The sequence below is a fragment of the Rissa tridactyla genome, chromosome 2, assembly GCF_028500815.1.
Source record: "Rissa tridactyla isolate bRisTri1 chromosome 2, bRisTri1.patW.cur.20221130, whole genome shotgun sequence".
NCBI classification, from domain to species: Eukaryota; Metazoa; Chordata; class Aves; order Charadriiformes; family Laridae; genus Rissa; species Rissa tridactyla.
The window spans coordinates 29,734,955-29,755,007 of NC_071467.1; the positions used below are offsets into that span (position 1 = coordinate 29,734,955).

The 20,053-nt window shown below is 39.2% G+C and overlaps 1 protein-coding gene across 6 annotated transcripts in view; it reads right to left on the reverse strand.

The window, feature by feature from the left end:
* The window catches only part of CPNE3 (copine 3), a 32,841-nt gene extending 12,933 nt beyond the window's left edge, over nucleotides 1-19,908 (reverse strand). For 2 of the 6 annotated variants that reach the window (XR_008464765.1, XM_054190860.1), the window contains exons 1-8: nucleotides 19,796-19,908; nucleotides 19,275-19,383; nucleotides 8,532-8,671; nucleotides 7,761-7,940; nucleotides 6,451-6,525; nucleotides 5,925-5,996; nucleotides 5,049-5,132; nucleotides 3,412-3,501 (exon numbers count right to left, since the gene is read on the reverse strand). Coding sequence is in view for 5 of the 6 variants with exons in the window: in XM_054190860.1 (XP_054046835.1) it covers nucleotides 3,412-3,501; nucleotides 5,049-5,132; nucleotides 5,925-5,996; nucleotides 6,451-6,525; nucleotides 7,761-7,940; nucleotides 8,532-8,663 (633 nt within the window). In the remaining variant the exon portion in view is untranslated. The other 4 variants (XM_054190862.1, XM_054190861.1, XM_054190865.1 and 1 more) reach the window with 4 other exon arrangements.
* Nucleotides 19,909-20,053: the final 145 nt, after the last annotated feature.

Sequence of the window (20,053 nt, forward strand, 5' to 3'; positions counted from 1 at the left end):
ATGGCCCCACAAAAGCAATAAACACTGCAATGGCACTTCTGGTTCAGGGAAACTCGAACATCCAAAACATTCCTACATCTCTATATCATGGACTTTTTCTCATGTTGCAGTCCTAGAATTGCACAGAGTTGCATTTAAAAATTACCGATTAAGATAGGGTAAAAGCCAATATATCCAGCGTCAGATTAGGTCTTCCAGTGAAGTGGAGACGAGAATACTAAGCCATGTCAGGTCCCACGTGAGCGGGTAACATCAGTTATATTGAACTATGTTTTGGGTGTGAGGGGATGTCGGGAAGAGTAGGAGAACAATCTGTAGGGTTTTTCACTGTCATCATGGATTAATTTTTCAGAGATATTAAGGAAATTTAACTATCTCTGAGCATCCAGCTAAAAATCAGTTATTCGGTGATCACGAGAGTTTTATTAATATTTTTATATTACTTTATTAATCATCAAGATAACACAAAATTTATGAGTATATGAAGGCTCAGCTGTAAATCTAGAAACAAGAATTGAATTATTTTTTTTTTTTAAGATTATCAAATTTAAACAGTAACTATGATCCGCACTTCACGGATCTGAATGTCAACTAAAAAAATCCCTCTTTTCCTACGTTCAATGTTAACTTTTACCATTCAATCAACTCATCTTTTAACACTTCAACTCACCAAAAAGGCACAAGTGAAAAAATAGACTTATTTTCTGTTTGAGAACCTACCAGTTTGAGTGACCATAATTTTACCACCGTTACTTTAACCTTACAGTGTCCTCAAATTTTGTTTTTTCTAAAAAGCTCAATTTATGAAAGTGCCCCAACTGCCTTTCTAGGTAAAAAGCTGGGTATTTATCTATAATAGCATATGCTAATTCCATCCACTTCTGATATTTTATATCAGTTTAGCAACACAGACATGCTAGCTAAATTAAATTAATCAAATAACAGAAAAAAATAATAATACCAATAATGATGATAAATAATACTAATAATAAAGCAAGAGTCAAAGTAGGAACCCCTGTTATTTGGAATCAAAACAAACTTCACAAAACCTTTTCTGAATAGATAAGGCTTAAACTGAACAGCTATTTTCATGTCCATTTTGCCAGACTTAAAAAAATTATGTATTATATTCAAGAAACAATTTAGTTGATTACTTGGCCACTTCATTTAGGAATAACAAAGTAAAACAAACAGCTTCAACATACACTTGAGCTTCTGAGAGGAATTAACTTTTGCGAAAACAAACAGTAGTATTGAAGTACAAAACAGGATGCATAGATTGCAAGTTCTACATCGTGCAAAACATGCCTGTTACAGTTTCACTACTCCTACACCACTCTGAATGCACTAATAAATAAATAAAATGCATGCACATGCACTGAATAGCAACTTAAATCTCATACAAGCAGCCACAGTACCAGCAGACTAGTGTTCATGGCAGATGCTATGTAAACTCTTTTGAACGCCATAAATTAAGCCAATCAAACACTCAGCCAAGTGCTTCAGCACCTGAAATTTAAAAGTGAAGACATTTCCTAAGCCAATAGTCATGATACCTGTTTAGATTAGCACAGTGTTGGTTTTTTTTCCTCTTAAAGGGATCAAAGTTTGTCTTGCTTGATGTATTTGACCCATCTAAGCCAATTTTCAATACTTACTCCAGGCAAGAGAGAAATATTTCTTTTGTTTCATGTATGCTCTCCTGGACACACAATAGCACCAGGGAACCACGTAATAAAATTGGATATATATTTTCCCCAGCAGAACTAGGCATGCTTGCTCCAGATGAAAGGTTTACATTTTCAACACAGAAAAACTTCACTGACTGCAAACATACTCACATGGAATACATAAATCCAGAAGATAAAGAATCACTTGGTCTGTGCATCGCTGGGCATACACAAACTAAGCCATTAAATAGGTGAAAAGCCACTCATTATGGAAAAGTTGGTGGTTTTACTTACTATGACAAATAGCCCATTACGTATGCAACTGCGCACATATAAAAGTGTTAAAAGTAGTGTTTAATCCTTCAACAACATTATAATACAATTCTCTTTGTGTTTTAATGTTTGAAGTGATAGCTCTCAGACTTCTAAATTCAAACATAATCCCACCATCCACCTGCATGTCCATAAGAACTCCAAGTAAAATTTATTTCCTCTGGAAATAAACCTACACTTCTGAGGTAAGATTCAAAAGAACATACTTTATTAAAATTATGATAGATATATAGGAATAACTCCATCTTAATAGATATATTTTAATCAATGGTCCATAGTTTTAGTATGATTGTTTACTGAAAAAGAGAAATATATTTACCGTATACGGAGATGTAAGAGCTGTCACAGCTATTTTGGGGAAAAGGGAAGCAGAGAGGAATGAGAAGGGAAAAACACAGAAGCAGCAAGGGAAGCAGGCTCTGGGCTTGTAAAGTTGTTTGTTAGTCTCCTCTATAATTATGTATTTAAATCCGTACGGGTGCTTGTAACACCTAGATCCCTGTGGCTGTTAAGCATTTTCCAGAACTGCCCCAAGTCATATGACTAATACCTGTCAACATGCAGATTAGGCTCTCATTTTTCCTTCCCAGAGGAAGAATGGCAAGTATAGCGGTTTGTTTCATTTGTTTTTTGTTTTTTTTTTTTCAAATGCTAAAATATCAGGTTCCTAACGTGTTCATAATAGCTTCTAAATGACATTTTGTTTGGTTGTTTAGCCTCCCCTGAAGGGAATTCCTGAAGAAAAATATTCAGACCTTAAACATAATTTATTCAAGATAAGATTTGAAAATACAAAGAGTTGGAGACCAGTTCTGGTAAAACTATCACTTCACAGGTTTGGTTGACTTTCTGTCAGAAAGTTCAGTTTCATCTGAGGAGAAGAGTTGCAACATAGGGTATCCACAAGATACATCTGTTACCTCAGCTAGCATATTGAGTGTTAGTAATTGCATCAGGTAGTACATTAAGAATTTCATTAGTGTTACCTGTTGCATCAGTAACAGAGTATTACAAGATCTGTAACGTAGAACAAAGCATATTCTAGCCTTTAGCATGTATATTTCACTGTACAGCATCTTAACACCATCAATTGTGGCTGATGCAACACTAAAACTGTTTGATCTAAATAAGAAACTGAATTGGACATTTCAAAGCTCCTTATGTTCAACTGTTTTCCCAGACTTCCAAAGACCAACTTTTACGAGATAATGCATCACAAATGTGAGATGCATTTTCTTTTTCCTAAAACATGCATGTATCTCTGACTTTCAAATAGGAGTAAGAAACCTAATGCTTTCAATTCAACTTGAAACAAAAAGAGGCAATAACTGAAATAACACATCTTCCATTTATTACATATTTTCATTTTTTAATGCATTAATTCATACACACATTTCATATACATTACCTTGATTGACTTATCCATGTCACTGTAACACAGAGAATTGAGAGAGATTTTAAAGGGCCTCCAAGCAGGATTCAGGTTGTTTTTAATAACCTGTAAAAAACAAACAAAAAAACCCAACCCACCAAAAAAAACCAGAATCGTATTATTCACAAGAGTGGAAAGTAGTCATCGTAATTGATCATGCCTTCACAAACTAAACATTCCTAACATGCAGTATCATTATCCAAAAAAGATGGTATCTTTCAACTCCGTATTTTTCTAGACTGCACTGCGATCTACTGTATCATTCAGCTACTACACTGCAAAAAAATAAATTTCTGCATACACACATATACGTACACACAAACACATATAAAAGCATGACTTACCAAAAAAACATGGAAAAAGATTACATTGGAATTTCTGAATACATCAACGCTTTGGAGACTACAATTCACTCCAGCTTATATTTATTCTGAAATGTCACTTATTGAAATATGCCCTCAAGAAATTCACGGTATAGTTACGCACAAACAGTGCACGAGGATAAAGAGACGCCCTACTGCACACAGTTTCTCAAGCTGAATGCTAAACAAGTAATAGTTAACAGTAATACTGAAGAATCTTCAGAATTTGCTAACTGGAATGTATCTGTAATATACCAAATACACCAAATAATGACCTAATAAAGCATAAGAAACTACACACAATAAGTAACACTTAACTAGTAATACCTAGTAATACTTATACTTCCAGCACCGTAGGAGTGCAGAGAAAGAAATACCTGCTCCTTTGAAAATGAAAACAGTAAATAATAGTAACATAAAAAGGTTTTTAAAATCTGTCACATAAAGTACTAATCCTTCAGCCAATTCTGGGCTGGAACAGCAAATTCTGGATTCATTATTGAAACTGAAGATGACTGAAATCCTCACGGAAGAGATACATTTTATGCAGAAGAACCACCTAATGATAGAAACTGTTTTTATAAATCTGACACAAAAAGGATTTATAATTCTTCAATATCCATCCTTCAAAATGACAATGGTCACCACTTTAAATGTACACAGTATCTCAGTTTTGACTAGCACCTGAGCTTCCACTACAGCAAGACATTTTGAATCTACTCCTACCCTGTCAGTTGCTGGCACAGGACCTGCGTACCTCCCTCCTGGGTGGAGGGTTGCTGCTGCTCAAGCACGTTTTCTCTTACTCAGCATTACCCTTGGCTCACCCTTGCTATGCAAGCATTTGGTATAATTACTTTCATTAGCAAAGGGTACAGCTAGGTGACACTGACCTAAGAACAGCACAGTCACAGGAATGCCCAAGTTCTAACCTCGGAGTAGCACTGAGACAAATGTTCCTGTGTGAGTCTGCAGTACCTCTTCAGAACATTTGTTTTATTCTAGACTGAAGGAAGCTTGGGGCCGGGGTGGGGGGGAGTATTTCCCGGTGGCATAAACCAGAATCAGAGTAAGGCAGACTTCCTGTCCTATCAGAAAATCAGCGGAAGAGTGGAGGTGATTTCTAACCCGTCTGCATGTCAACTACCAGACCATTCTCTTCTTTTTTGTAAGGCACTGTACCTCTAGTGCTGTGACACACTGGAAGTGAAATAACCTTAATCTCAAGGTTGTTGACTGAAAATATCCTACCTCTGTTCTGTGAACCATCACCCAGTTTCCATCTCCAGTCTGCTTGTGGAATTCCAGATAAGGATCTGACTTTCCAAAAAAATCCTGTATTTAAAGAACATGTAATTATCCCAGAACAGCCTGTGGCATGAATTTCATTAAATGCTAGTTAAAACACACTTAGATTAACAAAAAGTAAACTACATATTCAGAGAAGAAAAGCTTTAGATGAAGAAATGCAAGTCTGATAATATTACCACCTGTGAAAGACAGGAAGAAAACATGGCATGTCCGTCAATTTAGGATAAAAGTTCTGCAGTGTCCACACACTGAATACCTGACAGCTTAAGCAAAAGAATACTTACAAGTACTATGACAGAGAGTTAGGAAATTAAGGATTTCACCCAGTTAAAAAAAATTATCCTTAAATCAACGGGGAAAAATAATAACATTTTTTCCATTTTTTTTTAATTTTTGACACAGTATTTTAGCCAGCCCCAAAATATTTAACGTAACAGATTTATACACTCCAACCACACTCTTTACCATTTATTTCAGAGAGCTAACAGGTAATCATTCATACAACTACTCAAATCAATAGATATACCAAAAATACTTTATCTTTATGATCAAATGTAAAGATTTACATTTAAATGGAAGCATGGTATTCACAGAATATTCCTGCAATGCACTTGTCTTATTTAGAAATATGTTATAATTCATTTCAAAACATTCAATGAAGTCACTCTGAAGCAATCTTTCTTCAATTTCTTTTTTAGCGTAAAAAAGAAAGTCTTAATAGATTTCATTATTTCAGCAAAAATAAGAAAGAACAATTTAATATTTCCTTTTTGAGAAGATTCTGAATTTACTACTTTATCAAATAAACAGCAATACCTTATTGTCCAGTTTCCTTGCTTCGACTTCCAATACCACCACCCTGTTATCCTTCACTTCTTCTGCTGTAATCTAGACAGGCAAACAAAACAAAATACTTGTTTTGTATTCAGGCACTACATACTTTTGTACGTATGACAAGTCCTTGACAGGTCCCTTAAAAATCATGTTTGCTCACAAATGAAACATTAAAAAAATGGGGTCAAGGGAAGGAGAAACGATTTGACATTGGGATTCACTAGATGATGATCATGACAACTAAAAATACTGCCCAAACAGTAGCACATCAGATGCCATAATTATTTTGATGGACGCAATGAGACTTACAGACACAGAAGGTGGGCTAGTCTCCTTTTGAATGACAAAAAAATATTAGTGGAGGAAAAAAAAAGCTTTAAGATACTTTTTACAGCACTGTAGATTAGACACACTGTGTTGAAGCTCATAACTAGCTAAAAAAAAAACCAAAACCACAAAAATATATAAGGATAAACAGTAAAGAGATTTATTGTCTTAATTGTCTTACCGTAATACTTCCTTTTCCAGCAGGTCTGCCATTTTTAAGTACTAATGGTTTTGTCAGAGTCCTGCTAGAAACTATCTGCCAAGACAAAATTTGAATATCAAGCATTATTAGCGCAATTTAACAGATTTTCAAAGGAATTAAATGAGATAGTACTGTATTTTCATTTGGGGAATTTTTCCCCTCATTATGAAGATGACAGCACTACATTTACTTCCCATGATCTCCTATAAATAAATAGGTAGTACTTGATACATTTCAAAATTTTAAAATACATATTCAGATGAACACATGCAGAGTTTCAGGAGCAATATGAAATAAAATGTCTTGTAGTAACTTGATACACGTACATGGACAAAGATAATGAAGTAGGGTTTGCTATATTAAAGCTTCGGCATTTCACGGCATCATAATACTTTAAGTAGCAATCTCAAATTGTTCTGAAGTTTTCCGTACATACCATTCAACCACATGCAAGCCACATTTCATAAATGGCTTCAGCAAACAGATTTACAAACACAATGTTTGTCATGCAAACAAATATCAACCTCCCCCTGCAATATTTCTAGTTGATTTTATTTCATTCTCTTCGGGCAATGCTTTCTCAGAAGTGTGTCTATTCCCTCCGCAGGTCCTTCTTTACTTTAAGAATGAACGATTAATTTTAAATTATTACTGAATTTCATTTCATTCACAATGCCTCCATGTTCATAACGCACTTAAAATAAAATTACTTTAGACACAGGGGGGGAAAAATCCTAAGAAGATTCTCCCGAGAAGTGCCTTCAAAGGATCTATTAGAAAGAACAAGTTAAAAAGCAGCTGCCCAATCGTGACAGCACAAATAGCAGAATTTGACAGGGAAACAGGAGTGAAAGCAACAGTAGGCAGAACCAGAATCGCTGCTTGCCTTGAGTGGAAAGCAAATTACAAGGTTAACATGACATAAGAGTGTTCACAAGGGCCGGTATACACCAATTCTCTTTTTACGGAGCGTAAAAATAAAAATTTGAATATTAGAGTAAATAAACAGCAATTACTACTTTGTGGTTATTGATAGTCCACTTTCAGATAGCAATCTGGACAGTCACCATTCTAGAGTACATTTCAGGGCATCATCTCAAGACCTTTTGCAAATAAAATGTATATACACTGAACTGAGGCTTGAAAAAAAACAAATGAAGGGAATCCTATTCAACTTAAGAGTACCTCAACTACACAAGAACACGGTGACAAATTTAAGATAAAAGTACTTAATGATTTGCATGAACTTACATTTTCTTAATTCTAAAGGAAATCATCTGCATACTTACTTGTCCCAGTGTACATTCAAATTCTCCTAAGAAGTCATCATCATTCAGATCATAGGTTTTGTTATCGATGTCATATATTCCAAATTTAAGTTTCTGAACAAGCTCAAAATAGTAATCAATTAGGAATTTCTTGGCAAACTTTGGGTTCAAGGAATTCTTAACTCTTTCTGTGCGATCAACCTGAAGTTAGAAAGATATCACTTTATCCAGGAATTCACCAATGAAACAAGCACTCAAAAAAGAAGTATCAAACTATTAAGACCTTCAAAAGTTCTTTTTAGTATAAAGTATAAACCCGTATCTTTCTACAAACTTTTCATCAAATATAAATAACCACATTACAATACAAATCCCACTGCTGTAAATCAGAGATATTTGAGGACCTGTTTTTCTTTGCTCCCTGTAAGAAGTGTCTGTTCCTGCACAGGAAGACCAACATAAAAATGGTAGATTGTCCAATGCAGGATGAGATCCTAGTTTTGGAGTACTGTATTTATAAAAGCACATTTAAGCACTTGGAAGGCTTCTTCTGTTGATCCACACATGGCTGGGGGAACAATGCTAGAAATCAGACAGGTGTAATTATTTAGTAGAAAATGATTATCAGCATCCTACCTGTATAACTATTATAGACATAATCTAATGAAAAATATTCAGAGATGCTGGTATATAATTAAAATATTTTAATGAAATCATACGCTCCAGTGTTTTAAAAGGTTCAACAAGTTAGACTCTGTTTTTAGCAGATTCACGAGAAGCATCGCACTGTACCTCATACCACTGCTGACCACTCGTGTTCTGGAGTAGCACACACAGCGGGTCTGACTTGGACCCAACATCTTTATCCAAGAGATTGGTGCAGGCAATAGTCAGCTCCACCTTTGTCACACACTGTGCCGCCATTTCTTAAGCTAGAAAGCAGGAACAGAAATCATTATTTAAAAAAATGGACTAAAAAGCAAACAATGGGATCGTCACAATGCATTAGTTCTCTAATCATTATTATAACTGTCAGCCTGTCAGGAGAAAGATTTGAGGCTCCAAATGCAAATTTTAAGATGTATGATGTACCAACATTACAGTATTACTGTCATTCTCTTGGCTTTGCCATGCAGGTATAAAACTTCTTTTCAAAATCTGCACATAAGAAACAATACCAAGTTTCTTAGAATGCCTGAGGAACCAAACTGAAAACAGGATACACCACAAAGAAAGCACAGTGACAATAAAACTTCACAAGCTCTAAATTACCTCCTGCAAAGCTCACATGAATGGCAGTATCTTATAATGTAGATATTAATAATAAATCAATGAATAAGGGAAAAAAAAATCATATTATATACTCCCCCACCAAACATTTGTAACAAAATGCTGAAGCCACGAGTATGGCAGAATTGGAAAAAAGTTTAAATGGGTAAAAAGGAATAGGAGATCTTGCTTCAGTAAATCTTAAAAAACAACTATATTTTTAATAATAGGGATAAACTACTTTGAAGCCAAGTAACAACTGAGAATTAGGAGGAAGCGTTCTTTCTGGAGGTTCATTTTAAAAACAAATAACAACCAAAAGCTTTCTCATATGTCCTCCTAAGTATCGCAATCAGTTTCCATTAGAATTAGAAGACCAGCAGATATTACAAACCAACAGAAACAACTTCATTAGCAGTTATGAATCCCACTCTGGGATAACATACATTTGCAAGCCTAATTAGGTCTGAGCAGCAGATATTTTCTATATGAAAAAAAAAATCTCTATAATTATACTCTTCAGAAATACAGCTGATCATTTCCAGCACTCTTTGGGAGGTGAGCCTCTACAGTACAATTGTCCTTGACTCAGAGGTTAAAAGTGCCCAGTCTTTCCACAAGCAGCCTATCTGGGAAGTTCCCAAGCCTCTTTAGCTTCAGGTTCTCCTTCTCTACAGTAAGCCCACAGTCTAGGCACAGTATCTCTCTGGATTCACTTACCTTGAAAGCGCATGGGACACTAAACAGAGTTAAGGAAGGAAAGGCAACTGCTTCTATCCAGCCAGCTCACTTGCATCATACACATATAGCATACTTGAACATGAAACTATACTTAACCCAAGCCATCTCTCTTCCTTTCACTGTATTCATATGACTTTTGGTGTAAAGGAACTTGTTTTAGAGGCAAAAAGGGGAAAGAAAGATGGAAAAGAGGAACAATGAACTGAAACCAGGAGAAAGTAAACACTGTGGTCTGAGGGAATTCTCCTGAGGCTTCCTTTATTCCACTAGGACACACTTCACACTTTGCCCCTCCATCTCTGTTTTGCGATATTAGAGATGAACCTTTTGGAGACTGAAGTAAATGTAAGGGATCTGTGAAGGAACCATTCGAATATCCATGCACATACACTACTTTTAAGCAGCATGTCAGATTCATGGAAATCCTCCTGCACCTCCCAAACACCTAAACATGATTCCATCTTTGAGTATCCTTTGCTCACATGACTTTACTAAGTTTCAGTCATTGTCCTTGAGGGAAAAAAAAAAAAAAAGAGTTAAGCTCTAAGGTTCAAGTATTTAAATTGTTTTTAAACTAATGTATTTTAGGCTTAGAAAGCCTTCCTTTAAAAAACAGTCTGATCCCTTTTTCCTGGTTCCCTTTTTATACTGATATTTTCCATTCCCTATTTGCTTTCCTGGCTGCCAGACAGAGCTCGTTAACAGTCAGTGGCTTTGCCCATAGAATCCAGCGTAGACCAGTGCATGACTCCTTAATGGCTGTTTCCAGAAAAACAACTTTCTGCTGACAAAATGATGTTCTAAAAGCTACCGATGCTGCAACAGCAAGGAGAAAGGTTTTTCAAGAAATTCAACAGAATTCAAACTTGAATTGAGATATACTTCTCAAAACAGTCAAAATTTTCTTGCTCTAACTTCCCTGAAACTCTTTATTATTAAAGTCCCCAAAAGGACTTATAGCCAAATTTCTTTTGTTAAAGTAACGTTTCCAAAATCACTGGTAAACTGTGGTGGGTTTACCCTGGCTGGACACCATGTGCCCACCAAAGCTGCTCTATCACTCCTTTACTCAGCTGGACAGGGGAGACAAAAATGCAACAAAGGGGTCATGGGTCAAGATAAGGACAGGGAGATCACTCAACAATTACCATCGCAGCCAAAACAGACTAGTGCCAATTAGGAGTCAGAATAGGGAAATGAGAAATAAAAACCAAACCTTAAAACACCTTGCCAAACCACTGCCGTCTTCCCAGGCTCAACTTCACTTACGAAATCTCTACCTCCTTCCCCTGAGCACTACAGGGGGACAGGGAATGGGGGTTGGGGTCAGTTCATCACACATTGTTCCTGCCACTCCTTCCTCCTCGTGGGGAGGACTCCTCACACTCAGCATGGGGTCCCTCCCACGGGAGACAGTTCTCCACGAACTTCTTTAACGTGAGTCCTTCCCACAGGCTGCAGTTCTTCATGAACTGCTCCACCGTGGGTCCTTTCCATGGGGTGCAGTCCCTCAGGATCAGACTGCTCCAGCACGGGTCTCCCATGGGGTCACAAGTTGTGCCAGCAAACCTGACCGTGCACAGGCTCCTCTCTCCGTGGATCCACAGGTCCTGCCAGGAGCCTGCTCCAGCATGGGCTTTCCACGGGGTCACAGTCTCCTTCAGGCATATCCACCTGCTCTGGTCTGGGGTCTTCCATGGGCTGCAGGTGAATATCTGCTCCACTGTTAACCTCCATGGGCTGCAGGGGGACAGCCTGCCTCACCATAGTCTTCACCACGGGCTGCACGCAATCTCTGCTCCAGCACCCAGAGCACCTCCTCCCCCTCCTTCTTCACTGACCTCAGTGCCTGCAGAGTTGCTTCTCCCACTCCTCTCTTCTGGCTGCTCCTGTTGTTCCCCTTCTTAAATACATTATCCCAGAGGTGCTACCACCATCATTGATGCGCTTGGCCTTGACCAGTGGCAGGTCCATCTTGGAGCTGGCTGGTGTTTGCTCTATTGGACATAGGGGAAGCTTCTGGTGGATTCTTGCAGAAGTCACCTCTGTAGCTCTCCCCCTCCTCCTACCAAATCCTTGCCAGGCAAACCCAATACATAAACAGATAGCATCCAGTCAAGTTAAAAATCCGGTCATCTTTTTCTACTTTGCATGTGTGCATGTCCCACTTCTCTTACATCACAAGTACTTTCTCGCATGAATATGTCAGTTCTAGTTACTCCCTCTCCTCCTCCACACGTCACTGACTCTCCCACTATGCATCTGCTGTGGGAAAAGAGGAGATCTAGCAAAAGGTGCTGTGCAAAAAGAGTCCTTTAACACACAGAGAAAGGTAGAATAAAAAAAGCTACTTTCCTTCCCCAAAATACAAATGCTCTTGTATGAGACCTAATAATTGCATTCATATTAGATAAAAGACAATCTATAACAAGAATACGCATTGCTCCAAGTGGAGGATACTCAACTTGAAACCCAGATACAAAAACAAAACTTCCCAAATCCTGAGATGGTCTGGTGATTTATTTAATCTCTTCCATTTCCAGTTTTGTAAAATCCAAGATGAAAAATAATGCAAGGCATTGTCCTCAGAGGTTTTGAGAATATTCGGAATCAATACCTGTATAATGGGTTGAAGAGGTCCGTAATGCTTCTAATGCATTTCAAGAAATAATTTTGCTATTTTACTTGAAAAAAGACAACATGATTATCCATAATACCATGACTGATACATTTTACAGTAAGTAGTTGTATATAACCTGATTTTCAATAACATTATAAACATTAAAAGTTATTAAAATGCTTACTAGTGAAAATAAGTCGTCTCTCATTAACCCAAAACAGTATTTACAGCAGTAAAACTCAGTAAATAAACAACAAATACTTCTCTTACAACATCGCAGTCATTACAGAACTTGCAGAGGGCACACAGATCCTTCACATGTGTGAAGTCAGAAGTCTTTTAAACAGCAATAGCTGTTGGAGCTCTGCATATGCTGCACGAATCCTCGTAATCCCATACTGCATGAAAGGAAGCATGACTTCAGCTCCACCCAATTCTCCTCAGGTCTGAAACCCTGTGTTAGCTGAAAACTTCTGAAACAGGTTTGGGAGGTGGGTGGTAGGATTCCTAAAGATAAACATTCTCAAGGATCAGAGTCATTGTCAGGTAAGCAAGCATGCTCTTTTTGATGACTTGATGGAATACGGAGTCCAGCAAATTGCTGTCTCTTCAGGATGGTGGAAATAAGAAATCGCAGCCGCACTAGTGCATTATCTCTTGAAATGCCATTCTACAACACACTGCCAGACCTAGTAGGCAAATCAAACGCAAAATATTCTAGATACACGGCTGGATGACTTGCACATTTGGGATACTGGAATAACTTTACATGGGCAGATGATATTGTTTGGGCTCTGGTAGGATGAGCCTTGATTGCCAGTAAATTACATCACATCACAAGAGACTTATTTATTCAATTAGTTATTGTTATGAAAGTAACTATGCTCCCCAATGACCAAATATAATTAAAACCTCTGCTTTTCTCAAGCTATCAACTGTTTGTCCTCTATGCAGGGTACACCATAAAGTGAGGTAACACACACCAGAATGGGACCAGATGACAGCTCAATAGTCCTTTTTATTCGAATAGCTTTTATGACCACAGGAGCGTAAGAGGCTCTTAAAAAAACACTGATAATTCTGTACAGGAGAATACTGACAATTACTATATAAACTGTGCAGCAGAATTTGCAACATCCAGACTCTGAACTGCAGCAACGTACAGTCACAAGGGAAATACTTGTTCCTGATCCTATGCCTTGTCTAGGCTGCTCAAGAGCACGATTAGGTCAACTAAGTACATTACAAGTCCTTCTGCTTGAGCTGTTCATTATCAAAGCAAAACTGCAAGTCAAGGACTTGACTTGTCTTGCAGTTCCACCGATCGTAATGTTCTTTGAATTCCACTAATTGTTCTATTGAAGATAAGTGGCATCTGTCAAATAACACAGCCAATGTCTGCTTTTCAACAGAAACCGTCAGCATGGCATTCTACCTCGAAAGGAACAGATCTATTATCAGAATAATCTTCTAACAGAGCATTTGAACTGTCACCCTGCAGCAGTCCTGTCAATGCTGCAATACCAGAGGAGAGTACAAGCTTGCCCAGATAACCTTCCAGAGTAGTACAATGATATGTTTGTAGCAATAGGTGCTTCCCAGTCTGACAAGCAGAAATACATAACCAAAACATGACCAAAACACTCATGAAGTGAGCACTGGGTGTGGTATCATTTCCTTTAGTCACAAGTCTCAAACCTGTTCTGAGGTAAGCTATTGCTGTAATAGGACATTTGCTAGTGCCTGTGAACTACTAACAACAATAGACAAAAAAAAAAAATAATACCTATTTTGTAGTTACCTAAGGGCCCAGAGAGACATAGAAAAAACAGGGGAAACATTTAAGAACTTGCTAATAAAGTCTATTCCTCATCAGCTAATCTTCTAACTATAGTGCTACACCTAACCATTTTATGTAAACTGTGTGCCAGACTGAAAACATCAGTACCATATACAAGCAGCGTTCCAAATCTTCTTGCATTACATATTTCACATGACCCTGGGCAGATGACAATATGGAAATAAATTCATTATTCTGACAGACTACAAAAATTAACGTTGAACCAAGCCTAAACCTGAGGTAATGCATATGAAGCTTTACTGTCCTGAACATTCAGTGTGTGCAATTGTTCAGTCTCTGCTCTTTCAGACAGGACTAAAATACCATTCCTGTAGTAAAGATCTCTAAACCTGTATTCCTTAGAACCTCTTTTATTGCATCTCGGACCAAGCAGTAATAGCACTTCTTGCAACAGACTTTTACAAGAAGGGTTCCGGTGAAGAGCTGTCACAAAGATGGACAAAACAAGATTTAAATGAAAATAATCTGGGAGACAACATCTACCTGACAATATAACCTGCTCAATCCGTAATCTCAGCATAGTCCTCTAGCATCTCTTTGTAACAGTTGCATATGCAAAGATTAGAGAATGACAACATATGCCCAGAAAATGCCACATCTGCTGCAAGAAGCTGACAATGAAATTACGACAACAGACCCTTCTTTCCACTGATGTGGAGTAGTAGTAGCGCAATTTCTAGTCATCCTGGACCACATGTATATAAATGTATATTTAAAAAAATCTCAAGGTAACCCTTCAATTCACAAGGAAACGGACTGCCTCACAGGAGCTGAGATTTCATATAAAGTTACAGACACTAAGATTGTTTCATAACTTATTTCATCACGGCATTTGAAAATTAGAGGGTGCTCTAAATCTGAACTGTCTCCTCTCTTTCTCTCTCTTTTCAGGCAACACAGCTGATAAAATTCTAATGTGGCATTAGCTGATGTGCTCACAAGTTCAGTAACAGAAGCAGCTCAAAGTAATAAATCTCAACTTGCATTGTTCTACAAGTATTTGAAGGATCACACAAAACCTTGAGTTTGTGAGAAGGTGTACATTCTCACATTCACTATTCAGTATGCCACGAAGGAATCATTCATAAAAGGAACAAGTGAGATTACGCTGATAAAACCCTAATGACTACAGAACTAATTTTACTGAGGATTATGCCAAACAAAAATAAGAGCTAGTATTTATGAAATCTGAGGCATATGAGTGTGTGAGAAGGGAGACATTCTTTTCTCTATGGGAAATTAATCATCTATTTATACAAGCTTCATCATACTCAGGCAGTTCAAATATTTATCTACTGGACTGGTAGCACACTGGTGTAACAAGTCAGGCAACTCTTTGTAGATAGTTCCTAGATATAAAAATCTATTATTAAATTACACTGCCAAAAAAACCATATTTAGAATTCTATTTTAAAAAATCCCACTGCTCAGATCAGAAACTATTAATTTGACTTCTAGGACATCTGTTCGCAAGATGACTTAGAAACAGACATTTCTAAATATCTTTCTGTTGACCCGTTTATTCCCGAATATGAGTGTTCACCCTTTAGGCATATCTTTAATACTGAGGGTCCTTCCCAGCAGCCTCCTGACACAAAAGTATTTTTAGAATTTTGGGTGATGTTTTGATCCAAGTGAACTAAACTATAAAAGGTAATATTGCGCCCTGAACAAGAAAATCTTTAAGAAACACAGGTCTCCTGATTTCAAAATTTAATTGTTTTAAGCAGACAGCATTCAACCAGGGGAAAACATTGTTTCCTGCATATAAGTTTTATCAAAATATTTTTCTGTTAATTAGTCTATGGAAAACAATCTATCAGGTATGCAATTTGAATAGTATCTTAAATCACGTATTCTTCATTGTAATTTCTCTGGGTAGAGCCACTGACTCACTTACATAATTAACACTACCCAGAAGAAAAAAAAAACCTTGTACCTCACTAAAACTTGCTGCGCTTTACCGCAGAAACAACATGCAAGTGATCACGTTTTAGACTAATCCTTCTTACAGTCCATTTCAAGTCTGGCATGTTGTGACACTTCACTGTTACAAATACTAGTTCTTAAAAATGAGTTTATGGTAACTTACCTCAGAGGCCTGCCTCTGGGCTTTTCAGCAGAAGGCTAAAGTGTCAACAGTAGCATTAAAATGTGAAACAAAAGAAAATTAAAACCAAGAATTGTTATTCCCATAAATCAATCAAAGTAACAAGTTCAAATGCATATACTTTGAGGAACTAATGCTCCTCTTGAAATAAATAACTTGTGCAACAGTTTTACGTGCCCATGACAGCAGCACCATAAAGATTATTTATGGGAAACTCAGAGCCTTAGTTAGAGAACAAAGTACAATATAAATTCTATATTTAAAAAGTCCAGCAAGAAAAGCCCTTTAAGATTTTAAAAACAAAGATCAGATTATCTTTTTTGTGCTATTCATTTAATGCTTTTTTTCCAATAAGGTGATAGAGTTTTAAAGTAGACCAAAATCAGCAGCTTGCAAACTCTCAATGTGGCTTGTACTCCATCCTATGCTGCTAAAGGTTGCCCAAGAAACTCCATAAAAACACTATCCCACAATGGTATGGCATATCATTTTGTATCTCAGAATAAACAATACCACTAACTTCAAACTAACACAAAATTACACTTTATATAGCCCAGATGTATTTCAAACCTTCCTATAGGCAAACCAAGAGCTCTCCTGTCAGCTGTCCTTCAATTCTGTATCATAGCAGCTACTTGCACTCTGCATTCACTGTGTCTGGGAGGCATCATACATGCTCTGCATATATATATAGGCAGTGACTCTGAACACAGGCACACAGCAATCATGCTACTTCCTGGAACCATCAGATTATTGCACGTGTGCTAGCCACCTACCATGAGGACTTGCTAATAACCCTCCTGGATGTGACAGGCACCAGAAGCAAGTTACCACCACTAGAACTAATTCAGCTGGCTCTAACTGTGCCTTGAACAATGCACTGAGTGAACAGGTATGCTCGATCCAGCTACAGGATGGGAAGGATCTACAGGATACACTCTTCTTTCAACCCCAGAAACAAGTATGAAGCAAGTGATACAAATCATTAAGACTATTTCTTAAAAAGAAGCTCGGACCCAGCAACCCAGTCCAAAACTCCTACATTCAGAAATCCTTCAAGCGCTTAATAATGCCACTTTTAAATCCCTCAGCGACAGTCTCTCATCTAAAGCAGTATTAAAGACAAACCAAAGAAATTAACCATGAAACAGTAAAGAGCACCATAATTCTTCTTCTTGTCTACATGTTTCCACAAGCCACACCACAACTTCAAATGTGCTGCTAGAAAGGGCCGTTATTAATCTTAGCCTAACTGACCCAAGAAGAGAAGTAATTTTGTTGGGTTTAGCAGGAACTAATATTGACAAATACTAACTTGATCGTGCATTATTTATGTTGGAAGAGCACCCCAACTTTCACTGAAAATAAACAGAACAGGGAAGGAAAAAACTTATCTTACTACTTAACTATGTCCCTAAAGGTATTTTGTAAAGTAAACCACGGTAATGACAGCATCTGATTCTAAGTCAGAATAAGGGGGGGAGGGGTGGAATTAAACTCCACCCCAGGTGATAACATTAACTTATCTGTGGAGTTGGGGTTTTAGTTTTATTACCCCTAAAAGGCGGCTCTTTGGTGGTGTTTGTAAAAAACAGCTACTATGGCTCCCCTCTAGCCTTAAATTCTGGAGAAACATTAATGCCTTGGGCGTAACACAAAGCTGTAAAAAAGGCTGTAAAAACAATGTGGTACAGCACCGCTACCTTGGAATTCAGGCAGATGACATTCAATAATGGCTTAGTTATTCAACCTACCAGAAATGGACTTTTGCTTTCAACAGCTGAACTACAATTAGTCTAACAGTCACATATAATGGATTTGTATAGATTTAATTCTGAGATATTTAACACAAACATACTTGTTGGAAAAACACTGCAACAGAAAAACAAGACCACTTCTGTCTGGTTCTCCTTGCTCCTCTACACGTCTTTCTTACTTACTTTTTTTCTTATAATGCCTGTTAGTGTTCTGCATGCCCTTTGAAACATCTTACCTCTGTGATTATACATATATAAAGTTAAAATTTAAAACTTCAATTGAAAAAAAAATAATCTGGGATGAAGTTTGACTCTAATTACTTTTATGAAATAAACTTTTTTGTGCCATCACAGAAATATCTTTAACTTGAACTTTCAGGGACATAAAATTCCCCCCAAAAAAAAAAAGTTTTGGAGGCGGGGTGATGTATATTACCTTGAGGGTACTTATAGAATCACAGAATGGTTTGGGTTGGAAAGGACCTCAAAGATCATGTAGTTCCAACCCCCTGCCGTGGGCAGGGACACCTCCCACTAGACCAGGCTGCTCAAAGCCCCATCCAACCTGGCCTTGAACACTTCCAGGGATGGGGCAGCCACAACTTCCCTGGGCAACCTCTTCCGGTGCCTCACCACCCTCCAGTAAATAATTTCTTCCCAATATCTAATTGAAATCTACCCTCTTTCAGTTTGAAACCCTTACCCCTCATCCTATCTTTACACTCCCTGATAAAGAGTCCCTCCCCATCCTTCCTATAAGCCCCCTTTAGGTACTGGAAGGCTGCTATAAGGTCTCCCCGGAGGCTTCTCTTCTCCAGGCTAAGAATACACTTTGAAGATATGGGTAAGGAAGCAAAAGTGAAGAGCTTTCGTATTGTAGCTTTTCCCTAGTGGAAGAGTAAATTATGACAACATGCACGTCAGCCAAGGCTTGTCTTACACATATCACACAACTGCAATGATACAATGGAATAAAAAAGAACAAACAAACAACAACCCAGTCGAGCAGCAGCTCAGGAAGAAGAGCGTACATTTTTTAGGAAAAATGAAGACTTCTCAGAGTCTCCTTTCTGAAGGGTGAGGGCGCTTCTCAGAGCGGTGTGACACCGCCACGCAGACCGGCGCCCAGGACCTAAACCTCCTGCCGCGGGGCTTGAGCTTCACCCCGTGTCGCTACCTGAGGGACGGCGAATCAGACGACCGATTCCTCCACCTCCGCAGAAAGCCTGGGTCCGGTTCCCCGCGGAGAGCCGCCCCGCTCCGGCAGCAGGAAGCCGGACAGACACCTGAGGGGATGTTGCACAAGAGGAGGCGGTTAGGACTGTTGGGACGGCCGCCAACCGCCGCCTGCTGCCGGGGAGGGGCGGCCCGGCCCTGCCTCCCAGCCCCGCACCTCTCTCCGCCTTACGAGGCGGCAGCCGGAGGGGAGAAGCGGCTCAAGCGGACCGCAGCCCGAAGGAACGACGGGCGGCAAGCATCAACTCCCTCCCCGCCGGCCGGAGGGGGAGTGAACCCGGCGGCAAACGGACCCCGGAGGACTCGCCCCTAAGGCACGGGAAGGCGCCGGGGCTCCGCCAGGCAATAAGCCGCCGCCACCCCCGGGACCCCCGAGCGCTCCGTCTCGCCCGCGGACAATGCCCAGTCCCGGCGCCGCTGCCCCGCGGACCCCTCGCCCCCGCGGCCGGGCCCCTCCCTCACCTCCGGGGCCGCCGACAACAGCGCGGAGGCTGCGCACCCCCCTGGCGCCTGCCGCTGACACGCCCACGCCAACCGGGCGCGCCCCGCCCCGGGGCCGCTGGCGTCCGGGGGCGCATGCGCAGATTCTCCCTCCCCCTTCCTCCCCTCACAGACACCCCTCAGCCGGGGCCGGCGACCTGGCCGGGGCTGAGGTCGAGGCGTGGCTCAGGGTGCCGGGTCTACGCAATGGCTGGCGCTCGGAACGGGTGGCCCTTGCTC